Here is a 25,655-nt window from a genome sequence, read left to right on the forward strand (position 1 = left end):
TTGGCTAGTCCATGTTTCCTGGAGGGGCTATGGCGCTCTAGCCAGGCTCAGTTGACTAGGTCAAATGGCAGAGGACTTACCAATGATTTGAATTTTTTTTTATCTAATCAGATCTAATCAGATCTTATTCACAGACAGATTTCAATTGTTATACAATTGCTAAATTCAATTAAATGTTATCAATACTTAAGCATTAGCATAAAGCGATATACTTAGTAGGCTATCATAAGAAGTTACATCTAGTTATCTCGAAGCCCCGGGAGGGTCTGTGTCTGAACCTCGAATATCATTCGAGGTCAGATACAGGGACATTATATACGTCATTAAGCAGTCGTTATACCATCGAAATTTGAATTGCTCATATCTAAACAGTAAAATCTGATGATGCCGCAGTACTACGAGATTGCTGGTGATGCAGCCTCGCATTTGCCACTCAATTGTAGCACCAGAGATATCTCCTTCAATAGGGGTTATATTTATTCAGGTCCCTTCTCAACCCTATGAACTCCTAATTCTTGTCTGCCTCTGGTTGGGGTGAAGTGAGGAGCTGCAAGGGGAAAGATGAAGCATGTCTAACTGAACATTGGGGGAAAGTTCATGGGGTTCACGGGGCCAAATGACATTACGAACTGTCCCTACCAAACTACCACCCAACGCCAACTTCCAACATCTTCGTCATTTGCTTTCTCTCTTCTCGGGTGAAATCTCCTCCGGGCGTGTCTCTTCATAATCTGCATCGCTCCTCGGTCTGTTTCGGGAATTACCCGGTGGAAACTCGGGTAATAAGTTGTTACAAACAATCAACGGTGAAATTACGAGGAGCTCCACTAGGGGAGACGGATATGGCTCATGTTTATTCCAGGTTTATTTGAATTTCTCGAGGGCGGGTGGGGGGTAGAAGAGCTGCTTCTAGACAAATGGCCAATCAGATCAGCAGGTAAAGCTTATTTAACTGTTTGCACGTTATTACTCGACGGATATGAAATAGGATATGATAGGAATCATTTGTCGAAGCAATTTTCTATGTTCGAGTTGTTTCCTTCGTTTAAATCGTAGTGATATTTTAAATGCGAATTATCAAGTATTTGCTCATTAATTTATAATCTGACAGTTTACAATCATATTTCAATTTTAATAGTTGTAAGTTACGTCGAAATTTAATTCACAATTTTAAATATAGCGGTTTTGGTGTATCTCAATATGGGCATGAAATGTAGACAGAGTAAATATGAATCGAAACTCGGGGATTTAAGCTTTTGAGTTGGAATAATTTCGCTATGGTGTAAAACGTCAGTATTGAATACTAGAGATAAATCAAATGTATTCAAATTATTGGAATATACAGGGCTCTGATGATTTCTATTCAGCATCCACCCGTGCGCCAAGTGAGACTGTACTCGATGCAAGGAAATCAATACTGAAAATCTTTTCGTGAGTAAAATTGAATCTAAAATTTAGCAATTCGGAGATATTCTCAGAGCTGCTGATGGCCGGGGGCTCATTAAATGCTTTTTCCCTATTGCAAAAAAAAAAAAAATCAAAAGGACTTATAGATGTATCTCATTCACAAAAATTTATAGTCAGGCGAGGTAAGCAGGAGTTTTAAGGTAGAACACTCTTTGAATTATTCATAACCCCATGTCTTCTCCGTATTTTCATGTTTAAATATTTGAATACTCAGATTTAACACCGAGTATAGAGGAGAAAATTTTCAAACCTGAGAAAGTATTTCGTTGACTAAATTGGCAGTGCTACTTCTATTCCAAGCCATGCAGAAATAGTTTGAGGCTTTTTAACATGAAGGAGAGAAGAACACAAGAATCCACAGAATAATTTGCAAAAGCGAAGCAAAATAACCGAGATAAAGACGGATAACTTTAAACAGAGGTAGCGAAGAAAAGATGGAAGCCTGATTCAACTCTCAGACATTATATTGTCCGGAGAGAAATGTCAGTTTTCCTTTATTCTTGTGTGTTCCCTTTTATTTTGCATGGTCATCCTCACTGAGAACTCACTGTTTCCATTGTTCTTCGTTCTTGTACGTAATCCATCTCAGTGTACTTATATCAATCTAAACTGTAAAATTGTATCGCTGAAAAAAAATATAAAATTCTCATTTAATGACATAATAGAAAACGATGGAATTCCATTAATATTCTGAGAATCAAAAATGAACAAGCGGTGCTCATCTCAAATAACATGGCCTCCATAACTTGAAAAGGATAACGTGACATGAAAAAATTCAACATCTGATTTATCTAACCTCTCAAAGATGAAAACATTTATCTTGCCAACATTTCTGGGGGCAAAGATATCGTTCTCGTTTGGCAAAATGGTAGTTTAAAGCGCGCGCACTTAAGCTTAACTGGTGCGCGGTAAGGTTTTATCGCTCGTTACTGGCAGTGCCACTATCGTCCTCGTTGCTGCCTTATCTCACACCACCCGCCTCACTCAGACCTCTCACCCCATTTCCAGAGGGAAAAAATCTTAAGAGAAAGAAATAGAATGTTATAAGAAAAATCCAGGTTAGTGGCTGTGTGCCTCTATAGAGACTATATCAAGAGAATCGAGGATATCCCGCCTTTTTGCATTCTAACACTTGGATCATTCAGCAAGGGTGCGAATTTCTAATGCCGCAATGAGACAACAAGTCGAATTTACCTTACACCACTCTCATTTTTAATTTTCAACCTTGCACAATTTTGCATTGATCAAACCCAACTTGCCAATTACTCCATTATAATTCGCACTATAGTATAAATAATATCTCTCCCTCATAATCTCACTTCGCGCCGAATAAAATCGAAATATTTTCCCATCTGTCCTCCCACAGTTTTTAAAATTTTGTGTTCCCAGTCCATCTGTACCAGGTGGAAACGACATTACTCATGCACGCATGGACAAAAAAAAACTTGAATATTCCATGGGCGTAACATTATTTGTATGTGGAAATTGTACAAATATAATGAAAATTTTCGTATATTGTATGATCAACTCAGTCATCCGAATTCATTGCCATGCCGCTAAGTCATTCATTTCTTGCTAAGATCGTTTACCGATATAACATTACCTACCTCCTCACTATTTTTTTCAATTCAGTTAACTTGGGCCAGAATAAATTAGTTTTTGGTTAATAATTTATAAAATTAATGGTAAAAAAGTCGCCATATGACGAATATAAAGAGCGTAGTTCCTAAGAATATTCGCCGTCATCTATTGTTTTTAGTGATTGCGAATAGCCTTGGTTATGCAACTTTCACAAGGTTTCTCCGGTCAGCTGTTACTCCGGGTTTTGTTGTCCCAAAACAGGTTCATTTCCCTTAAAATGCATTGGGAAAAAGTGAACGAAGAGAGTTGTGCGACAAGTACGACAAGTATTAAATCCAATGTAAAAGAATCTTGAAAGTAGTTATCGGTTGTAAGAGATTTCATAACTCCAGCGATTGGTTCCGACTGCGATACAAGGTCAGATATTTCATTGACCAATCAATTGGCTGTTTGATATCCAATAAAACCTTGAATATGATTTTAACTCACTTTTTAAAAGTTAGATTTCATAAACCATTGAATATGAATATAAATTATATTATATGAAAATGATTATCTGGTAATTTTTGTTGTCATTGAAAAACATTTGATTTTTCGTGTTTCAATTGCAATCCTATATAATGATACTTCTTAAAAACTTTCGTCTGTTTCGATTTCACAAAATGTCTCTTGGATTCTCCTGTTATCCTATTAGAAATTTCTCAATTGAAGTTCAGAGTTCGATGTTATCATATAAAATTCTTACAACATTCTCCTAACGACACAGTATTTTCGACACTCCATTTGAGTTTGGTCTGATCGGTTGGTGTTGTGCAGATATTTCTAAGAATTCATGGTTGAAGTGGGCATTGTTTGAAACAATGGTAAGACTGGTTGGTAGTCACGACAAAATCCTTTTCGGTCCGTCGGTCAAAACGGTCCTTCTAATGGTCCCCCTTGAGTCTCCCTCATTTCACCAAATCCCCTTCCTATCAATTGAAGAACCAGGACCACCCTTGAAGGTCCTCCGCCCCATTCTACCCCTCTCTATTCTCCAAATGAGAAAGAAATCGTACAGAAGAGTAAAAACCCCTTCGTAAATCATTTGCAGCTCTGACCTGCGAGATTCTCAATGAATACAAATTTTTCATTTATGAAAATTTCATCTGTGCCATTCCTCAATTCCATTGAGAAATTTCCCAGAATGCCGTTCCTAACTTATTTTTTAAGAACATCAACAAAATTTCATTAATATTGAAATATCAACTTAATATTTCACTATTTTTGTCTTGAAAATATTAATGCAATCCCTAGGGAAAATAATATAAACCACATGTACTTTCCGTATTGCATGAACGGTCCTTGAATCTTGATATTTTTATTCTAACCGTGTGATCTCTCTATAGAGTCTATACTAGCAAATACATTTTTATCGTTAAACCTTGAAATTCGCCGATCAATACATGCATCGACCATAATTACTCAACCAAACAAGCCTGTGTCAAGTAAGACTAAATATCCAACTTCACGTAATGATTTGTCAATAATCTCAGCAATGTACTGAGGCAATTTTCCCAAGTGAGTACTATTTTCCATTAGCTATTGCCAAAGGCAACAGAACCGCCTTCTCACGATAAAAACCCCTTCAACGTTCTAGGCACACACCAACTATATACAACCGACCTGACCTCCCGTGGAAACAAAAGTTCCTCCACGCAATATCCTTAGGAGCATAAAAAAGGCTTCTACCTTGTTTTGGACGATGAGAGGAAAGAACGGAAAACCGGTTGGACCGGTTTGCCCGAAAACCATCCGTTTTCGTTTCGGCAGAAGGTTAAGAATGAAGGGGTTGTGCAGCGCCCGCAGAATACGTCACGGTCATGGGAAACGCGGTTAACTGTCTTTTCGGAGTGGACAAAAAATTGCCACGGATTATTCTATCCGTTTATTATTTAGCCTCACTACTGCAATGCTAAATGCTAAATGATGAGTGATTAGAGTGATCCGGCGAAAAAAATTATCGGTAAACTAGTAGTTTTATACTAACGCATCGATTCTAACGCCTTTCAAACAGGTTGTGACATTGGTCGGCGTTGGCCTTTCCTAAATACCAAACCGCCAACCATGTCACATAGCGTGCTCAATCCATTGCCATACATGTGTTAATGCGTATGTGCCAATAATGCGGGCCCATGTAAAAGTATGAAGCGTTCTTGGCGTATTTATGTCCAATATATTTTCCACAAAACAGCCTGTGGGCGATTTTTCCAGGATCTTGGGAAACCCCCGCGTCCATGGAGCCTTGACCGAACAACGACAGCAAGTTATTATTAAATAATTTCCTTCATAAGTTGTCCAACTCTTGATTCTTTAATCCAATGAATGAAAAAAACAAATTCAGGCATTTCTGGAATTTTCATAGACTTTCCTTTGATAATTTTAGCCACTGATTTGATACAATCATTCTTCCCATTGAAAATTGTGCATCCCCAGCTGAATTTCCAGCCTATTGAAGTGCTCACAGCAGAATCTGCCCCACTCCATGTACTGCGTCATCACCATCGCAGTTTTACCATATGTGTATGCGCCGATGGAGATGTGGAGAATTGAAAATTTTTCGAATAACGTCATTATAAATCAACATCGATTTCCATTCAAGGGCCACCAACTGCACTCGCCCTATAATCAAACATGAGGAAAGGTGAATCGCACCCATCACTCCAATACGCCAACCACCATTCGGCATATGTTAATCGTTCTCTGTACATGACATTTGGGGTTTGATGAGAATTACGTCTCGGCGATTTTTATCATTTTCTTTTTACCTCCACTTGTTCCTCCTTTATACCCATTCTACCGTCCACAAGCATCTTTATATTTATCAATGTTTTTTTTTTTATTTTTTTTTTCATTCGCTGCAATATACACATTAAAAATGCGCTGAAGTGCAATGTCACATTCGTCAACAATTTTCGCAAGGACATATGGGGCATTATGGCGTTCTCTTTTCGATCTAACTCTTACTAGCAGCTACTCTCGACCTATTTTTGCCCCTCCATATAGTCATTCAGTCACTCTTATTTTTTATTAAACTATCACAATTCCTAGTTATCACCGTGTCGATTGGCTCATGGTAAATATTAATGGGTAACGATTGCATCAATTAGTGCCATGCTTAATCGAATTATTTAAATGTATTTTCGTCATCAGTGTGATCAATGAATGAAGGGAGTACTTGGCACAAATGTAATTATACCTGAGGTATTACAGATTGTAGGTATTAACGGGGTTTCATCAGTGATTGGTTGGCATCCACCCAGATTGACCCAATTATTAATTCACGTTACTTCCGCGTCATAATTAATTGTAAATGTCGTAAAATAACGTGTGATATCCGAGAGCCATCCGAAACCTTGGAACTCTATGGAATTAATGAAATTACTCAACGGTCTTTGGATCGCTCGTTGAATAATTTACAGAATCCGTAACGATAAATATCTCCATTTATAGCCCGGAGACTTGCTCGGCAATAAAAATAACTTGATCCTAAACCATCCGTTGGCTGCAAGTTTTGGATGACATCGAAAAGTACAAGAGAAACGTGGAGAATTGGAGTGAACACCAGTAGAGGCAATAGTAGAGCCATGATTATATTCCTGGTAGAGAAGAGGAGCACATTGCCTCGAAGGTAACTTGAGAGCTTGTGAGATATAGACGAAACAACGTTGAGACCTGGTACCAACATATCTACACTCTCTCAAACACTCATCTACCTACATATAGGAATATATATACCTTCTATATACTTTTTATATATACAAAGATCCCTCGTATATTCTTCTACGTTTAGGCAGAGTTCAACTATACGCTTCACTTCGGTTATTTCGTTGTTCCAGCCATAGCCTCCCTGCTATTTCCTTTCTGCACGCATAACGAGGCAACAGCTCCTATAGCACAAAGCACGCACTTCTTTTTATTGCTGCATATTACTCCACTTCTCTATTCTCCCAGACAAAATAATTCCAAAAAAAATGTCCAACTTTTTTCTTAATAAAACACTGAGGAAAATAAAAGAAACGATCTAGTGATTTTAGTACATAAGTACATCAGTACATAGTTGGCAAATTCTGTAAGTCTCGTTTGATTTTCTGTTTCAGGTAAGCTACAACGACTATTGCATTTGCTGAAATTTTGAGTGTGTGGGTGAAAATGGTGGATTATCCTTGTGATTACAAGTTACAAATCCACGTTGCTACTCTTTCTAATCGATTGTTGCGGAGATTTCAACGAGAAAAATTGGTAAATCAGCAAGAAAATTAGAAAAATTAGAAAAATAAAAAATTTATTTTCTCTGTAACGTAATAAGTATTCCTGAACTTGACAACATTTTTGTTCAAGCTGCAATTCTATATGATTCAACACCTAAGACTTCTTTTTCGAGTGCCTTGGGAGGTATTGAATGGAAAAAGTTTGCTATTCTCACTAAAAATTTCTCGAATTTCTATAAAGCAATTCAACTTCACATCAGCTCGACAAAGTGATGCACTTCACTGACTTCTCACAAAAAAAAAAAAATGAATAGAAAAATAAATAAAACAGATTGATTGTTTGAAGTCGTCGGGCTTTTGCAATGCGGAGTTCACTGACCCCTGCGTTATTTTCTGTATCGCAAGTTGAGTTGAGGCTCGGTGAGTATAAACCCCTCAATATAGAAGGTTCAAGTCATCAGGATTGAACAGGGAAAGAATTACTTTATGAATGGATGAGCATGGTCGATACACATGACAAAAGAGGGGAAGAGAACAACTACGAGATTATGTAGAAAGGTTACGCCTGCATGTGCGTCGTGTCGAGGGTTAATGCGTTTCCACTATACTCTTGGTACATGGAAACTTTGTAAAGTTCGGTATGTTTCTCAACTTAAACTCTCATCCTCCTGTACTCTATCGCACTCATCATGTAAGAGGTCTAACCCAAGTAACTGCATTATTAATTTGTTTTTATGGTGAGCACTAAGTGCACTTGGATTCCTCGAGTGAAGTCGTAAATCATGACTGAAAATGATGATGAAGATGAAGAAAAGGGAATTTGTCATGGAAAAGTATAGCATTTGCCAATGTCAAAAATCCCCTCGTATCGGTTTCGAATGCACCCACTTCCAACTCCCTATCTCTCATCTAATCCATTTCAGTTATATCAAACAACAGAATTATAGCTTTAAAAAGTAAGATTAATGCATCAATTCACTGATATTAAATAATTTCGAGCTTGTACCACCTCATAAACCGGTATCAACCCTGGAACAACTTGTTTCCAGTGCTTTGTCAAGACACCAATGACGTTGAAATATCAAATTCTCCGTTTACGAGTGAGTGTTACACTGGCATTACTATCCAAATAGTAAAAACTCACTATTTCTTAACTGACTGTAGTCGTAAAGTAATTTATATGATCGAACCGCACGTGGGCTTCCGATCGGGTTCTCTCGAGAGCCATTCAGATCCCTAACATTTTCTCGGTTTAGTTCCACACACATGTGCCAAGTATTGCGCGAAAATTGTGGTGGAAAAAATAAAACGACTCGAGTAAAAAAAAAAATGGAAAATCGTACATGGCAGTCGTAACAGTTTTCTACGTGTTTCAGTTTGATGCTAGCGAGTTAAATGGACTGACATTTACGGTTCAACATAGCGCCCCGCGTTTACGCCGAGTGACATTTGGCCTTATCGAAATGGTATAGAAAAATATTCGTTGACGTGAGAACTATTGGTTATTGGTAAATCCAGTTTTGATTGAATAGTATCCAGAAAGATTGTCACATCAATAAATGCACTATTTCGTGAGTAAAGAGAGAGTTATCGAGTCATAAAGTTTTTTTTTTGCTTCCATTGGTGATATATGTTACTATATTGCATACAAACATGAAAATTATAGGCTGGCCATTTGTTCCGTTTGAATTCGAGCCTTTTAAACGGTGGGAGACGGAAATTTCTGATCCAACACCTCTCACAAGCTAAAATGTTTATAAAATTATTTATATTTAAAGGCTAGACCTTGGATGTGAGACCTCGATGTGAGTAAAAGCTAAATGAGAATTTTGCTTGTATTAGCATGTACATTCACTGAATTGGAAAAAAAAAAAAAAAAAGAAAGGAAATGAAAAAGTGCGTTGGCGTAAGTCACGCACCCGGGCTTTTACCCGGTTACAAACGCATACCACTCGACAACAAAGTGCGGTTTAGCCTGACTAGGTTCGGTGTTATAACATTGCGGAAGAGAGAGAAGGGGGTTTTCGGGCGTGTCGTTGGCACACCGAGATAATGTCCTCTGCACACCGCACATGACGCTTCAGCATCAACTGCCTGCCTAAGTACGACAGGCCTCTGCCCCAAACCAGAACAGAGTTCACACACATGGCCTATTTTTCCAAGGGGGAGTTTGGGAGAAAAAAATATTTATTGCCCACAACGAAAACAGAAATAAAAGCAGATGTGCACGAAAACTTTCATGTAATTTTTGTGCAATTTTGACCAATGATAATTTAAAAAAAAAAGCTTGCAAAAGTTTCGCATGGTGAATCTCGCATAATGAAGTGGAGGGAGACTTTCATCCTTCATATTCACTTTTTACCTCAAAAAAATCACAATCTCCTAGTGAGAACGTTGGTAGATTTAATAACAGCCTTTTAAACGCGGAAGCGATCCACATTGCGCACGCCCGGTGGTATCTCGTACCGATCCGAATTGCAAAATTAATGGGGGCGCCAACTTTGACATTCTCCCTATCCCCAAATGCAATAATATGAGCATTTTGCCCCCGTGTTTTCAAAGATTGAGTAAAAAAAAAACGGGACTTTTCCCGAAATTAGCAATCTTTCCAATCGAGCGCCGTGCTCTGACAGATTGCAGAATTGTCACTCTGATTTATCGATATAGATTTATGATATAGAAGTGTTGAAAATTTGTTGAGAAATAAATACGGAGGTAATAATGGAGGGTGCTTTAATGTGACTTCTCGTGATTTAATTGCAATAGATTTGCCCCTCACCTACCAGTGTCTTTTACTTTCAGTCCAGGAAAGACTTGCAATCGCGCGTCTCGACTTTGCTCGAGTGAAAGAGATTGAAGGGAAAGTATCTCAAGCCAATACACTCCAAGTCTCGTATATCCACCCGACGGTTTAAATAATGAAGAGGGAGAGGAGGTAGTGAGAGGGGAAAGAGATCTGTCGAAATATTGAGAGTGATAGTCCCTAACCGAGCGTTCACTTGTCAGTGGAGAAGACGTAGTGCTGACCCGACGAAGACATTGAGTCACGTATAGATTTCTAGGCAATCCGGGGCTTTAAGCTTATCTTCCACCTTTCCATTATTTCCATTCAATTGTGCATACCGCCATCACTTTTTGTAATCAGTCAGATCATTATATAACCATTAACTACAATAAAAACCATTAAGAAAAATGAGAAAAGTTGATTTTACGATAATGCTAACCGGGAGGGTAGCCAGACCATTTTTACCTCATTATTACTCAAGTTCCAGTGAAAAAAAAACTTAAGTTTATTTCGTTTCTCAGACAGACGAATCAACAATGCTACAAACTCGATTATCATATTGGCTTATCCAGTTTTTAGTGGATATTCCGCTAGGATTCCAACAATTTTTCTAATACAAATTCGCTATTGTTTATGAGTAGTGAATAAATTGGCGTGAATTAAAACAGATTTTCGTTATCATTAGACTGGAAATAAAGAAACAAAAATTCTTAAATAGAAGGATTCACGTAGCTTCTCCTCCGCAATGCTGTGTTAATTAATTGTGTTGACGGGTAATCAAGTGCTCGTAACTGAACTTGCTACTTGGCTATTTCATTTTTCCTTTTTTTTTTTATTACTCGACGACTGATTTATCGTGTAGCGACCACATGGACTTTTAAAGACAATAACGCGACAGCATGATATTTATTCGAGAAATTCCATCCAATTCTCTCTTCCGTTTGTCACTATGTCATGAAATTAAATGCCATTGTCTCGAAAAAATATTAATCAATTTTTTCAAGAAAGATGAGAATAACGAGAAATTGTTGCACTCAAAAAGAACCCACCATACGTTATTTTCTACAGATGCAGCTGCTTGGAATCAGGTAGGCACCTTCCCAGAATGGAGATGCACCAGATTTCTACTGTGGGTGTCTTTGTATCCTACCTTTTTTTTGTTCATTTGTGAAATATTTCCGAAGCGAGTTTCTTCTCTCGGTTGGGGACTATTTGTTGTCAAATACTAGTTTTACCCATATACAATCGAGGAAAAAGGTATCTCCTGCACCCTATGTATACCGTTGCGCAAACGTTCAAAAGAAATCCCAAATGGCTTCGTCATCCAATAATGCATATGAAATGAAAAATAATATTGTTTAGTATTAATCATGAGCTTGTAACACATTTTTTTTACAATTTTCAAGGACCTATTGAATTATTCAATAAAAGGTGGAAAGAAATCGTCTCCCAGCTTGAAACTCTCAGCTCCGAGTAACTGATTGCAAGTAGTAACATTCATAAATCTTATACACAATGTAAGAAGGTAGTTGCGGTCGTATATAGTATATACTCCTACCAAGTTTATCTACATATAAAATCAAAGCTAGCTACCAACAACTATTAGCCAGTCATACGCCTTCTGGATTATATGGTTGATTCACATTCGCAAATTACGAGTGTTATGTCATTAAAAAAATTGTGAAAATAGTTGAAACTGGGAAATTGAATCGTTTAAATGCAATTGCTGAAGGTGAAATGAGATATAACAGAGGCATAACAGAAGTGAAAGATTCAGAATTGGCTTTCCTATTCCTAGGGGAATATGATTCTTTTTATTTATTTAATCCAAACACTAAATCCAACCTGTTTCACACTCTTACCGTTTTTTGTTAAATGATTTTTTTCAAAATATGGACTTTCTGCTGAATTTTCTTTCATTTTTAGTGTATTGTGCCCTCTGGAATGACTTTCGTTCACAGTCTCGTAGTTTTCTCACGGGCCACAGGACTTCTCTATATACCGAAACCCCGCATCAACAGCTGTTCATATCCCCTGGGGCCAGATGCGCTTCCTGCCTTCGATACCGTGTCATCCCGAGTATTTTTCCTCATCCTCGGGTCATCTCTACCTCTCCACCTCTGAAGGGCCTTTTCAGTGCTAGCACCCTTGTAGAATTACAATTAAATATTTTTTACTTCCATTCCTGCTCAATTTCTTATTTCTTGTTGCATCTCCTGAAAATATGTGTTTGCAAATTCGATGAAAAAAAAAAAACGACCCAAACACCTTGACATTTACCAAATAAAAATTGCAGATAAATCAATTGTTTTTTTCCCCGATGATGCTCTAAGTCAGTGAATGCACCGCAATTTGTCGGTGGCCTTGCATTCGCTCTCTCCTCCACAACTGGACTATTTTCACCCTTCTTGTGATTTAAAAAAAAAGTGGAATAAAACGATAAATTTTTCGAATTGCCAGTTAGCAGAATTCTAAATCTCGAGATATCCTTGAAAATTTTGATGAGTTCCATATCGAAATAAAAATTAGCGGAAAAGCAAAAGTAGTATGATACGCGGTTCCTATACCTGTGAAAAGAAATTCTTCGGCGGGTTTACAAATGCGTTCCGTGACAATTCGACGTCATGGTCCAACCGTAAACCGACGGGTAAAAGGGACACCGGAGGTTTCCACCTTCCGCCAGCTGACGGGGGAAAAACCACCACACTGGTTTCGACAAAAATCAGCTGTCCCTAAACTACTCAGCTAGACATTAAAAAACATAGAATTTATCATGCCCTGCCAGCCTGCCCTGCTAAAAATATTATGGAACAAAATCCTCGAGATTATGTGATAATTTTCATCCACAGCTGTGAGATAATTACAATTACCGGATCTTAAAAAATTTAGTTAAGAAAATTTCTTTTTTGATTATAATATGTCTATCACAATTTCTTTTTCATGGAGACAGAATTTATTTAACGATTTGGGTCACAATTTTTAATGAAATTTTCGCTCGCTAGAACTTGAATAAAGAGATTGGATGTCACCGTTAAAATTTATGTAGCGATAAAGTAATTAATTCTCTTGGAATTTCAATAAATTCAGTCCTTTTTTTTTTTGCTCGATTACTCGAGTGATAAATTATCACACGCTAACTCTGGTATGTTTGAATTCAACCCTATCTTGTAGTAATATAGATGAAAATAGTTTAGGAAACTATGCACGAAGTTACCTTCACTTTCAGAGTAACTCGGAGTAGTGAGACAATAAGTTTAATTGATATATAGCCAATATCCATCAACAAATGAGCAATTGAAATCTCAAAAAATTAAAACTTGAACAGGAACCGGTACAGTTCCATTGTCGACAGAGTTCTGGTTATCGGCATTTTTTATTTCAAAAGTTTCTTAGGAATATTTGATGATGAATAGTTAGCAAGGAATTCGTGGAGGTACAATTTTTTTTTCTAGGATTAGTGTACTGATGTTATAGCGCGTCAGGTATGCGTCCGGGCCAAGGAGTGGAAACCCAGGGGAATTGTTGAAAGGTACAGACCGTTCAAAATATAATGCTAAAGAGCAGGTGGAACTGTACTAATACCGGACCTATTCCATCATATATTGAGAACCTCAATGCTGATGAAGTATATCCAATTATTCAAATTAAAGGCTCGGTCGCTTTCATTGAAAAATACTTGTGCATATGTGACTATAATGTTGAGTTGCCCCACTCAGTCAAAAAAAAAAAAATTATTTTACTTTTTTTTTTCCAAAGGCAACGAGAGAGTAAAAAAAAAAAAGATTTTGGGTCAATGCTCATACCAACCGTAAATTAACTTTCATTGTTTTTTTTTAATCGTTTGACGGGAAAACTTGAAGATATTTTGCTGGATAAAGCCACAAACCAAATCATTACGTTCTCTAGCACCGAATAGAAATGAAAACATGAAAAGATTTATCGTTGAAGGAATTTATAACTCCATGAGTAATCGATAGTCACAAAAATTTCTGCTGAAAAACACTGATCACCTCATTTATAGTCACATGTCAAAAAAAAAACAATTATTTAATTACTAAAATAACAAGATCAATTTGGGGTAAAACTAAATAAAATGGAAGAGAGGGAGAAAAAGTATGGAGAGAGTTACAATCCATTTTCGATCGCTAATGCATGCACCAAAGTGTACTCTACTCTACAGTGGGGGAAAGTAACGTGACGCGGGGACTAACGTGATTATACAGACGCGTCGCTTTGGCGTCCAACGAATTATCGTCGACGACGAGTTTCCCTCGGGGGATAGTAACAAACCAGAGAGAGAGATAGAGAGAGAAAGTGGACAAGGGTGGACGACGGAGGGGTAGAAATGCACCAAATGGCGAAAGATAAAATACGGTTTCGTGAGCAAGCGTTATAGGTAAAATTGAGCCTGAAGGATACGGAGAGATTGTCCACCGAGATTTTCCGATAGTCTCTTGGCAATATCGAGCACCGGGGGTGAGCTGAGGATGGACCTTATAATGGAACCTTAATGCACTCCTATTCGCTCAATACACTTTAGTCATATTTAATGGAATAACAAAATATCGAGATCTAAATGAATCCATACCCCACCACAACCACCAATTTTCAATATCTATATTTTCAACTAATTAGCAGTAATGCTTTTTTACAGTGTACTGGACAGAGAAGCTGTACTAACATGGCAGCCTCATCGTATAGCCCCTCCCCCAATTGTTAATCAAGCTTGTCTTGTGGTCATTGCCAAGCCACCTCATGTTCCTCTGCACTATCTATCCGGTCAGCTGCAAATCCCCATATAAACCTAATCTATAGAAATATATAGCTACACGATCTTGTATATACAATGGTAATATATATATATATATAGTCAGAATTGGAAAGGGGCTGTGGCAAAGACACTCGGGGACCCGACAAAAGCCGTCCTTCGAGCCCTGACGTTCACTCTCTGGATGCCTTCATCTTCGTCTCTCCATTTTACCAAATGGGCTTGAAATAATTTTTCATCCTCTTTCTATACGTAACAAGTGGTCAGACTGACTCACTTCATCCAACGATTATCCCAACCTTCGCATTGCCTGGCCTATCCCTCTCCTCCTCCCCTTTTTCAACACAAAGAGCCGTCATTCCAGATCCCCTGAGTGAGTCCCATCATTCTCCACAGCCATTTTACCATCCTCCATCCACTGAGCTACGTAAACTTTTCGTACCTCATTTTTTTACACTCTGGAATAACATTGAATTTGCATGCAATGACGTAGATGCCATTTTAGTTGATCCAGAAATTAAAACAACTTGAAAATAGCTCATTTACATTGGGAAAGCTGAAATCAAAATTATATACTTTTCTCCTGGAATTCCATAATGGGTTGTAATCTCCTTTGATATTCTTCACGTTTGGGTGAGCAATATTAATGCCACTGATAATCGTCACCTGAATTTGAATACGCTTTTGTAAACACCCAGCGTGAAGCAATTAATTATTCTCCCTTTAGCGTAATTAATTCACAATGAGATTCTGCGTTGCTATGCATATATTGCATATAAACAACATGTGTCGTGAAATTGTCAATGACATTCCTGCTATTTATATAGCATAATTTTTCTGTATCTACCATTACTCTCTTCTCAATTCTACCTTTTCAACTTTTCCTCTTCCGACGTTTCATTTTTATTGCGAAAATTTTTTGGAGGTGAGATGTAGAATTTAAATACAACTTCTACTGTTTATTTGTGATTATGGCATTAGCATACAATGCACGATCGTGCTTAACTATATGTATTTGATAGCATGACAAAGGAGCAACAACAGTTTTTCTTCTGTGCACAACTTTCTTTTTTTCATTTCTAAAGATGATTGATCTTAACAAATAAAAATGAATGATCATATGATGGCCCACTTTCGCACAATCTAGGTTTGTCTATTTTAGCGGCGCTCCATCTAAACAAATCTTACGAAGATTCTTGGACCGTTACCTTTTTTATACATTAGCTCATTTGGTTAAAACACTTGTTATTTACATAGTGAAGCTATTATTTGTGAATATTGCAAAAGTTTATAGAAACATTGTTGAACTGGTCATCACGAAATTCCATCAGTCGGTTAACCATCAATCCCACGTTCTTTCTCTCTCCTGCGCCTCCTCCATCTTCCAGACTATGAGAATTCCTGACCTTCATTATTTCCAGACATCACTGGTTGCTCCGTAAGTTTTAGAAGGCGCAGGTAGTCGGCAAGTTTCTTCGGGACTTTTGGTAAAACCTTACCCACACGAAATCCCAACAAAATGTCTCAAAAAGTGGAACCAAAAAAATATTAATTAAAAAATCCACCAAAAATATCCTTCAAAATATCTGCTTTTCTTCGTCTGCAGTCAATAACTCGGAAAAAATTCGCTGTAAAACTTTTCGCAAATTTACTTAGCCATTCATTCACGAAATTAAAAAAAAATGCAAAATAATAAACCGCCGGATGAATTAACAACCCCAATGAAAATAGAACTCAGCGAGTTGATGACAATAAACCAATAAAGTTTATAAATTTATTGGTAAATTTAATGAAGCAATAAAAACAAAGAAGTGAAAATATTTTAACTGAATAAGACATTGGGGTGAGAGTTAGCGAACCTGGCGAACACGAATCGAATTGTTCGATTAATGGATTGAAAAAGTGAATGAGCAAATGTACAAAGTCTCTTCACAGATTGGCTATACGATAAATTCAATGGTATATATTTCGTTGAAAGGGCAAGATTGGTGATAGAAATAAAGGAGAAGAAAACCCGCTCACCCTGAGTCGTATGTGGTCCCTTATGGCAACCCAGGGGGGTAAGTATCAAGAAAAGAGAGGGGCTCCTTTCATGTTGCCCCCAGGAATGTGTCTGCAAAAAATTGGCTCATCGTCAAGCCCTCCAGCTCCTTTTATTATCACTAAATCATCCTGCAGCGTTTCATGTGGATTTAGTGCATTGGAGATGTCAATGCATAAAAGAGACCGTTATAAATTTTTGGTGCTATTTTATTGATGATGGGGAAATGAAAATTCATTCGGGGAGAACTATTTGGATTTTTTTCATGTTTGAAATTTCTAAAAAGCCATAATTAGAATGACTATAAATTTATTCTCAGCAATAATTTTGTGTGTTCCGTAATTTTTCTTGAATATTTATCCTCGTACATTTGAAACTTGTCCCTCTCAGTTTCCCTTTCACCTTTCCCTTTGTCCCAACATTTATCATTCCTTTCTTACCTACCTAGGTCCTAGGTATCCTCACGACCTTCTTTTACCTGAACATTCAAAGGCGAAAAAAAAAAAAAACAAATGTATCGTAGAGGTATTGGAAAATTTTTTGGCCTTCTTCGAAATCCCGGCCTTGAACGCCGATTCAGGGTCTTATTGCTTACAATTCTCACGTTTTTTGTATAATTCCATTTGAAAAATCCATTTGAAAATGATTATGTTGTCCGCCCAATTAGAATAAGAACAGAATTCCATGAGTTAGAAAAACACATAAGGAAGAAAACACTTTAATAAATATTTTTTGTATTTATATTTTGTGTTTTCAATTGTAAAAGTGAGAAGTAAAAATGGGGAATTTTTACCTTTCTATCCTCTGGCACTTGCCGAATGCGGAGGGAAATGCTTTACGTCATATTGCAATCAAAGTGCACATGAAACTGAAGTGGCGAGATGAGGGAGAAGGGAACAAGTGAGTGAAAAATTTTCTAGTGAAATCGTGTCCGGTATAATAATATATATCGGAAATTACAAAGATATTTTATTTTAAATAGTTTTTAGATTGCTGGGGTAAACCGCAACGATTAATTTTATCGTAGACTAGGAAATAAATTCACCGAGATGAAAATTATTGTTAATTAAAATCCGCGTTAATTCAATGATTCACTCCTTCATATAAAATTTCACCGAATTTTTTCAGTAATATCTCTTTGACAACTTACTCATCCAATTTTTGAGTACTACTATTTTTCAGTACTATTTAATTAATTATTTTCTCGAGTTTATGCAGCAAGCACATTTTTAATCCATCTTTCATGTGTTCCAGACGAGATAGCTCAAATAATTTATCTTATATTTTTCCAATCAATACCCAGCATAAAAAGGGACTTAAGAGACATAAACAAATGAAATCCTCCCTTCCCCGCTCGATAATGCCCCTCTCTATATCTTCAATCAACCAAAATGTTGTCTTTTTTCTGCCCTCTCTCTTCTCTCTCTCTCCAGCATTAATTCCACATGGCAAACCGGCATGTACTCCCTATTGCCTATTCCCTAGTCGGTGGGTCTATAGACGAGGCTGAGAGACTCAATGCACGAGGGTTTCGATTCCCTTTTCACAAACGGGTATAAAAACCCTCGGGGTCATGTGTACAGTCAATGCTTGATTTGTCCTCGTTTATAAGGTGTTAACAAAAATACTGGGGAAAATTATTTTTCAAGTTTTGCCGTCGAATGAAAGGCAATTTTCGGCGCCATATTTCTATGAGGAAAGGGGAGAAACAATTAAAAATTTAGTGCTCCATTGAATAGAAAAATGTATAAAAAGTGAGGGGCACACAGAGTTACTGGTGACGGTACTGGAGCAACCCCCCGACCCTCCACTTCTACCCCTCACTCCACCGTTCCCCTCATCGATATATGGCACCACCCAACGGTGCGTTCTCCCCACCTCGAAAAGCCAAATCCTCCATGCGCATCGGCAACGGCGCGCGCAGTCGTCCTCAGTCTTCGCTGGGCCGTCATCGTGACCGCTTTGCGACTCGTTTTTTTTCCCCCCCGAAAAACGCGTCGTTCTCACCTTTTCCGCTTCCTCAATAGTTTAAAAAAAAACAAATCATCAACCACTCACCGTATTATTCACCCCTCAATGATTTTCCAACTGAAAAAAAAACTTGTTGAGACTGGAATACAGAGCAATAAGTCGAAATAAAGGAGGAATCGAGTGCTCGGCCAAGTCTTTACGCCTAAAGAAATTTTGGGAAATTTGTTATCAACCATTTCCAGTAGTCAAGTGAATTTATTTTGTGGATTTCTAGCTAGTGAATTCGACGAATGTTGTGTTTCCAGGCAATAGCGAGGCGTCCAATGGACGCTTTTAATACTCTCGGGAAAAAACCAACGCTAATGATTGTATGAAGTGATTATATGCCGTTGGAAAATAACGCACGATATTAGATTGATGGATTTTCTTTTCTTTTTTCTTTCTAAATGTTCGTTGATGTTATTCGTGATTCTGTGGTGATTTTGTGGGTGCGCGAGTGCTATCGACGGAAAATTGATTGAAGGTTCATTCTCGGGGTAGCACTGGGGTCACTGGCACCAGGGTGTTTCGGGATTATTGATTCATCTGTTGGATAATTAGTTTTGTGGATTGTATTTACGTTATCATTGGTGGATACGTCGCACGATATGGATTGGCCGTTCAAAGCGCGACGAACGTAAGTGGATTTATAATTTTTTTTTTGTGCGTTTTTCTTTCATCGAACGACATTTTTCCTACTCTTCAATTCTCCAGACAATGAGGAATCTAATATCTTTTTCGGGACTTTCCATGAATTTTTTGGCCCTGAAGAAAATTCAAAAATATTATCTTTCAGACTGTTTGGAGTTTACAATTATTGCAAATGTTTTCTTCTTAGACTATTGGAGTGCAGAGAGTTGCAATGCTTCGGGGTAAAAGGAAAAAATTTATTCGGAATTGAAGTAAAAATCGTTGTTTTAGGTAATTTGTTCATGTACTGGTGGTTCTGGGAATGTTAAAATTGAATTTTTGTGGCAATTTGTTGAAGATATTGAGAAGAAAGATGTGAACACATACACCAGCTGTCTGGCACTAGTGCCATCTGTAGCCGCCATTTGGCCAACATTTAGTCTGAAATTTTTCGCGACAAAGCGCGAGGGGAATATGATTATTTGTGAAAACTTGAATTATCTAGTTTTCTCGGGTAAAGAAAGAGATGAATGTGAGGTTTCCTGTGAACTTGAATCCAAGGTTATGGGGAGTGATTGACGCGCACGTTTACTTCGTTCGCGTGACGTTGATGGGAAAATAATCATAATCATAATTAGAAAGGAAAAAAAATTGAAAGAATTCTTTCATAAAATTCGTTAATTTCTATTTACATGCCATTTGTTGAAAATTTGCCGCGGAATTATTGTTTCGGCGGAAGGCAAAATTTTTCTCTTTAAAAAAAAAAGTCAGTAGTCCTTTCTACCTAGTGGAATTAAATCTTCCGTTTTTTCTCTTTTTGCTCTTCTTTGGGTGGAAAATTAAAAATCTCAAATGGACAGGAAATATCTCAGATGAGCATTCGATTACCATGTGCTCCTAAATTACACTTGAATCCAGATGAGATATAGCCATTGACAGAAAGAGCTTTGTGAAAAATTTTCCAAGAGTAGATGCCTCGAAGACGTAGGGATGACTAATATCAGCGTTTGAGTTTACAGAACTTCCTTTCCGCCTGCATTACATATTTATTCCTTTAGTCATTGCATTAATCATGGCATATATGGAAGGGGAATGCACATTCGCCTTACTGCAGCGATGACATTTACCAATTCCAGATGATAACGCAAATGACAGATGCCGAAAACCGCAGATAAAATATCATCCATCAGACTCAACATTGCTTTTTTTTTTTTTATTGTTCTTTCAATTCGTGCAGCGTATTTCATGGTAGAAATTTTTGTTATTGCTAACAGCATTTAGAGGACCACCTGTCTTTTCCCATAGTTGTGACAAACGTGTGAAATGTGAAAACGGGATAATCAGGTCGTACTATTTGTGAAATTTATTTATCCATCTGAATTTATTATACGTGTATGAAAAAATCATATCTCCTGTAAATTGCTAAATATCCTCAACCGGAAGTGAATGAAGGATACGGGAAATACCGGTGGTAAATTAAAAAAAACCCTCCCATGGCGATAACCACTTCAGTTATCCTGTTTGTTGGTTAGAGGTGGTGGAGGAGGAAAGGAATACAATTGGATATCGCGTTACTTCGGTTTCACACGTCTCTTACGTGTAATCAATACCCATGGAGTGATTGCAATTCGTTCATTTCACCCGTGAATCTTTTGTCATGGATAATACTATTTTGAAACATTTATTTCTCCAATGATGCAAAATTACTGTTTTTGTAGAATAAATCCCTATTCTTTGCAAAGAACCGGAAAAATATTCCATCGAATATTTCATCGATCCCCCTGAATAAGATATCATTCTCTTATTAGTCTGGAACACAATTGACAATAAGAATAATAGATGTAGAAAAAAAAATAGAGTGTGAAGGTTTCAGGTGAATGTGAGACACCTACGGTGGTCTACCTCGGTGTGTTTTATAGTGGCCATAATTATACGCGATATTACACAATTGGAGGAGGGTTATCGTTGCAATGAGGGGGGAAAAGGCCTCCCGTGGACTTGATCCACTATTCCAATGGATAAATTATGTCAAGTGAAAGCGAAAGTTGTGTTGGTTATTATCAACGCAATTCTTTCTTAATCGTCCAGAGTCCTCTTTTCATTGTCTTGGGAAAAATAATATGAATTTTAAGAAATTTTAAGAAATTTTTCTTTTATCACCGATTAATTATCTGAGTTAGGTAATTTTCAAAGTAAAATGATGGAGAGGAAAAAATTTGATATACGAAGGAATGCATTGATTTTTCTTTGATTTTCTGCCTGCCGAGCATTACTCAGCTCAGACTGGTCTTGAAGGGCCGTTGGCCTGAAAATTCCAGACAAAGTAGCCTCTCTCCCCGAGGCAGGATGTGTTGTGTTGGTTAGCAGCCTGTTGCCTCCTCACTCTCCTCCCTCGTTTTCTCCCACACGTCTTGCACGCACTCTGCGTACTGTACTCTTAATATTTTTCAATATGGACACCGACCAGTATACAAATCTTTTACACGATCTCTTCATCATAATCAACCTTTTCTCCCAATTCCTATCTACACAAACCATATTGAAAACCCTCTACATATTCAATCGCCAAATTTCTCCATTTTTCACCCGACATTTAGGTAATGACAGATGTTAAAGATCAATCAGTCGGATAATGTACTTCACAGCATAACGAGCATAAATTATTATTATAGCCAACTCTGAAAAACCTAATGTGTTGACTGTGAAGTTTAATATTCGATCCTCGTTAATCTTTAGTTTGGAAAGGCAAAATGAAAAGACACAGGCAAATTAGCCCGAACAGTTGACCTTCGCTTGCGGGGCCGTGTGGATTTTTAGTCTCTCTCTTCTTCACATTAAAAACTTCTCTTTTCGTATTTTACACGAGGCTCTAATCTCAAAATGGTTTCTAATGGGTGTGGGAGGGGAAAGTAAAACCACTACCTGCCACTATTCTCTTATTATTTCGTGTGGCCAAAATGTGCGAACAAAGGTTTGACCTTATTTATTTATTTTTCATTTCTTATTCCATACATTCAACTCGCCAAATACTTTCTAACTATCATGGCGCCCAAGAAATGTGTGGGAAAGAATTTGGGGGGCTGGGGTTATAAAAGTATTTTTGAATGGGTTTCGAGGTCAGGCGATTAGAAAAAAATGAGGTCAATGGCGATTTTTTATGCTTGAAGTCTTCATGTTAATTGAGATTAATATAAATTTTTGTCCGGTTATTGAATGCGAAACGAGTACTTACGTCTGTCTTGTTTTTTATTTCAGACTGGGCCGTTTCGTACCGACCAAAAATGAAGACACGAGGTATATAATTTCATATATCCTCTAATCCTATTTAAAGTCTTATTAAATATTGTTTTGACAATTTATTTTTATTGCTTGTGTTGTAATTACGTTATGACAAAGTGCTGATGTCCTGGAAAATTTTAAATTGTGTCTGGAAAGTTTTTGAGATAATGAGTGGAGTGAGCGAATTGATGTTGAGAGTTTATTCTCAGATGTGTATATACTGGAGATGTTAAATGATAGTCTGCGCATGCGTTCGTGGAATTTTCGTTTAACCTATCTTAGCCCAGTGGCATCATCGGTTAACAGCTGTTTTCATTCAACGATCACTCTTTCTTAGCTAGCAACTTCCTCTGCCATTGGATTTGATGATGATCACTGCGTGGACACGACTTTTAATAACTTTAATAACAATATTTTTGAGTGGGAGATTTTACATCCATTAATCGTACCAAATTGTTGGCGAATATCTTTCCAGTTGGATACTAAAATAGGATATTGAATGTAAATCACATCTACACGAGAATGTAATGCTAACTCACACCGACCAGTCACGTTTTCCACTGAAATGTGTCTCATGGTTAACGTGAAAATGTCACGTACGATATTATATGTATATCTAGAACTTATAGAACATTGCCTCAAGGAAAAACAATTAAAAAAAATTTTTTTTCTTTCTACTGCACATTCACCATTCCGAGAAAATTCTTTTTAAATGAAAATTGGTATTTTTTTCCCATCAATAAGGAGAAATATCATCCCATTGAGTTGCTATGGATATTCAATCGGGAAAATGTCTTGTCTCAGTGCCTTCAAAATTCAATACATTTCTAATAGTGCCAGCTGTTAGAACTGATGATGATTTGTGGTATATTGGTTTGACTAACGAGTCCTAATTGAGTCCTTTGGTCAATCAAAAGCGTTAGTGACACATGCGTCGAATGCTGACGATTGGACTTGCAGTTTAATCGCACTTCCTCTCATCTCAATTGTTTCTCCTAATGAACTTACCCCAAAAATCAACCATTAGTTCATTAACACCGTGGGGCTACCGTGGGGTTAATTTCCGTGTTAGGCTAATAATTTGCTGAAATATCCATTAAAGGAAAATTTGTCAGCAGTGAATTTAACGTCTTTCCCCGAATTTATTACTGACTGTTTTTTTAAACAGTCAGTTTTGATAAAAATTATTTCACGGGATTCCTAGGACAATTCCAGTTGGAAAACTCAATATATTATTGAAAATTTTACTAGACTTTGGTGGAGTCTCAGTGAAAATACTTTTTATGCAGGTGAATGAAATCTCAAGAAAAGCTTAAATTAAAAAAAAAAAAATGTCACATTTTTTATTTTTCGAGAATATTTGATTTTTTGTAAGACTTGGAATACATTACAAAATGTATATAAGACTTGTGTACAGAGAGAAGTACTGGCTTTAGCCCAGCTGGTGACCCATTTGTGAAATTTGCCGAGACTCCATGCGACTCACACAAACGAATAAAACACTAAAACTGAGGTGAAAAAATAAATGCACCGAGAGGGGGGAGCAGTGAACAAATGGACTTACAACACTTCATGAAATTACTTGCGAGGTTTCGAGTATGCTTTTATGTAGTCTTTATTCCTGTGGGCACTCGCCGACCACCAGCGTACGAAATCCTTAATGAAATTTAGTTGGTCCCCTTTTTTTTTTTTACTTTGGGGACAACTCTCTTTTACCCGGGGGCATGAGCAATCAATTTCAAATGCTTCACTATTTAATTCCTAATTTAATTCAGCAATTGTTCTCATTGAAATTCTATTTCTCTTTTTCGATTGATTATCATTGGAAACTGGTTGGAAAAAAATGTGAAAGCTTTTTTGTCCCGTCTCCATTCTTTCTTCTTCTAGATGAAAAGAAGACATACGTCCTCTTGGGAGCATTTGCCCGTTATGTAATGTGTACTCAACGTTTTTGCAACTATATGTGTGTGTGTCTTTGAGTCGAGATGTGGATCATATTTGAAGGCAGTTTTGGACTTTGAATTTAGTAGAAAATGGAGTCTCTGGAGTTACAGTGAAATTTAGGAAAATGTGTGATGAAGAAAAAACATCGGAATTTCCCTCGATTTGTTTATTCATTCTGGGGGGGGGGGATATTGTTTGTAGAATTTTTGATAAGAAAAAGCGTTATGTACTGTAGATAAACTGAACCAACGGGGCCTCTGACCGATACCGGTACTACGCTTCAAGACGACGGTGCACAAGGCCTCCTACTATATTCATTATTGTCGGGCCCTGCCCACTTACCACATGGATAGTGTGCACTTGGGAACACCAGGGACTTCTGCAAAAAATACACATATATGTCAAAGACAAAGACAATTCATTCCACGAAACAATTTAACGGAGCACAAAGAGTACCAAGTATGCGAAAAATTTTAACACCCATAGAAATTTGGGAGGAGGAGCTGAGATCGAAAATAACCTCATTTTTTTTTTCTCCGATATATATAATATCTTATTTATCACAAAAAAATGTTTTTTACTTCACGAGAATTTTCCATTTCAATTTCAAAGCGGATATATTCATTTTCGGAATTCTACCTTGCGACTTTTTCTTCTTAAACACTTGATGACGAGTTAAGTTCCCCGCATTCGTGGAAATTAAAATAAAATGAAGTATTTTAATCCATTCCGGAATTTTGTCCCACCCTCATCTTGATCGAGTGCTTTTCTTCTTGTTCTCGTCCACAACGTGATGCGGCAAAAGTTTCAGAGCAAGATTGAACTTCGCCCCCCTCCCCCCTGCCCTCCAGTCCTCCATTAAAGGGCTAAATCCCTCATTTTTATCATGACATTAAAAATAAT

General features: G+C 37.3%; 1 protein-coding gene across 3 annotated transcripts in view; it reads left to right on the top strand.

Annotated features, from left to right (window-relative positions):
- The window catches only part of gus (gustavus), a 50,718-nt gene that overhangs the window by 14,961 nt on the left and 10,102 nt on the right, over positions 1–25,655 (top strand). The window contains exons 1-2 of one of the 3 annotated variants that reach the window (XM_011314874.1): positions 18,836–19,536; positions 22,785–22,823. In XM_011314874.1, the coding sequence (XP_011313176.1) occupies positions 19,508–19,536; positions 22,785–22,823 (68 nt within the window). In that variant the 5' untranslated portion in view covers positions 18,836–19,507. Of the gene's footprint in view, positions 1–18,835; positions 19,537–22,784; positions 22,824–25,655 lie in introns of those variants that run through there. The other 2 variants (XM_011314873.1, XM_011314876.1) reach the window with 2 other exon arrangements.

This window comes from Fopius arisanus, unplaced genomic scaffold (assembly GCF_000806365.1).
Source record: "Fopius arisanus strain USDA-PBARC FA_bdor unplaced genomic scaffold, ASM80636v1 scaffold00232, whole genome shotgun sequence".
NCBI classification, from domain to species: domain Eukaryota; kingdom Metazoa; phylum Arthropoda; class Insecta; order Hymenoptera; family Braconidae; genus Fopius; species Fopius arisanus.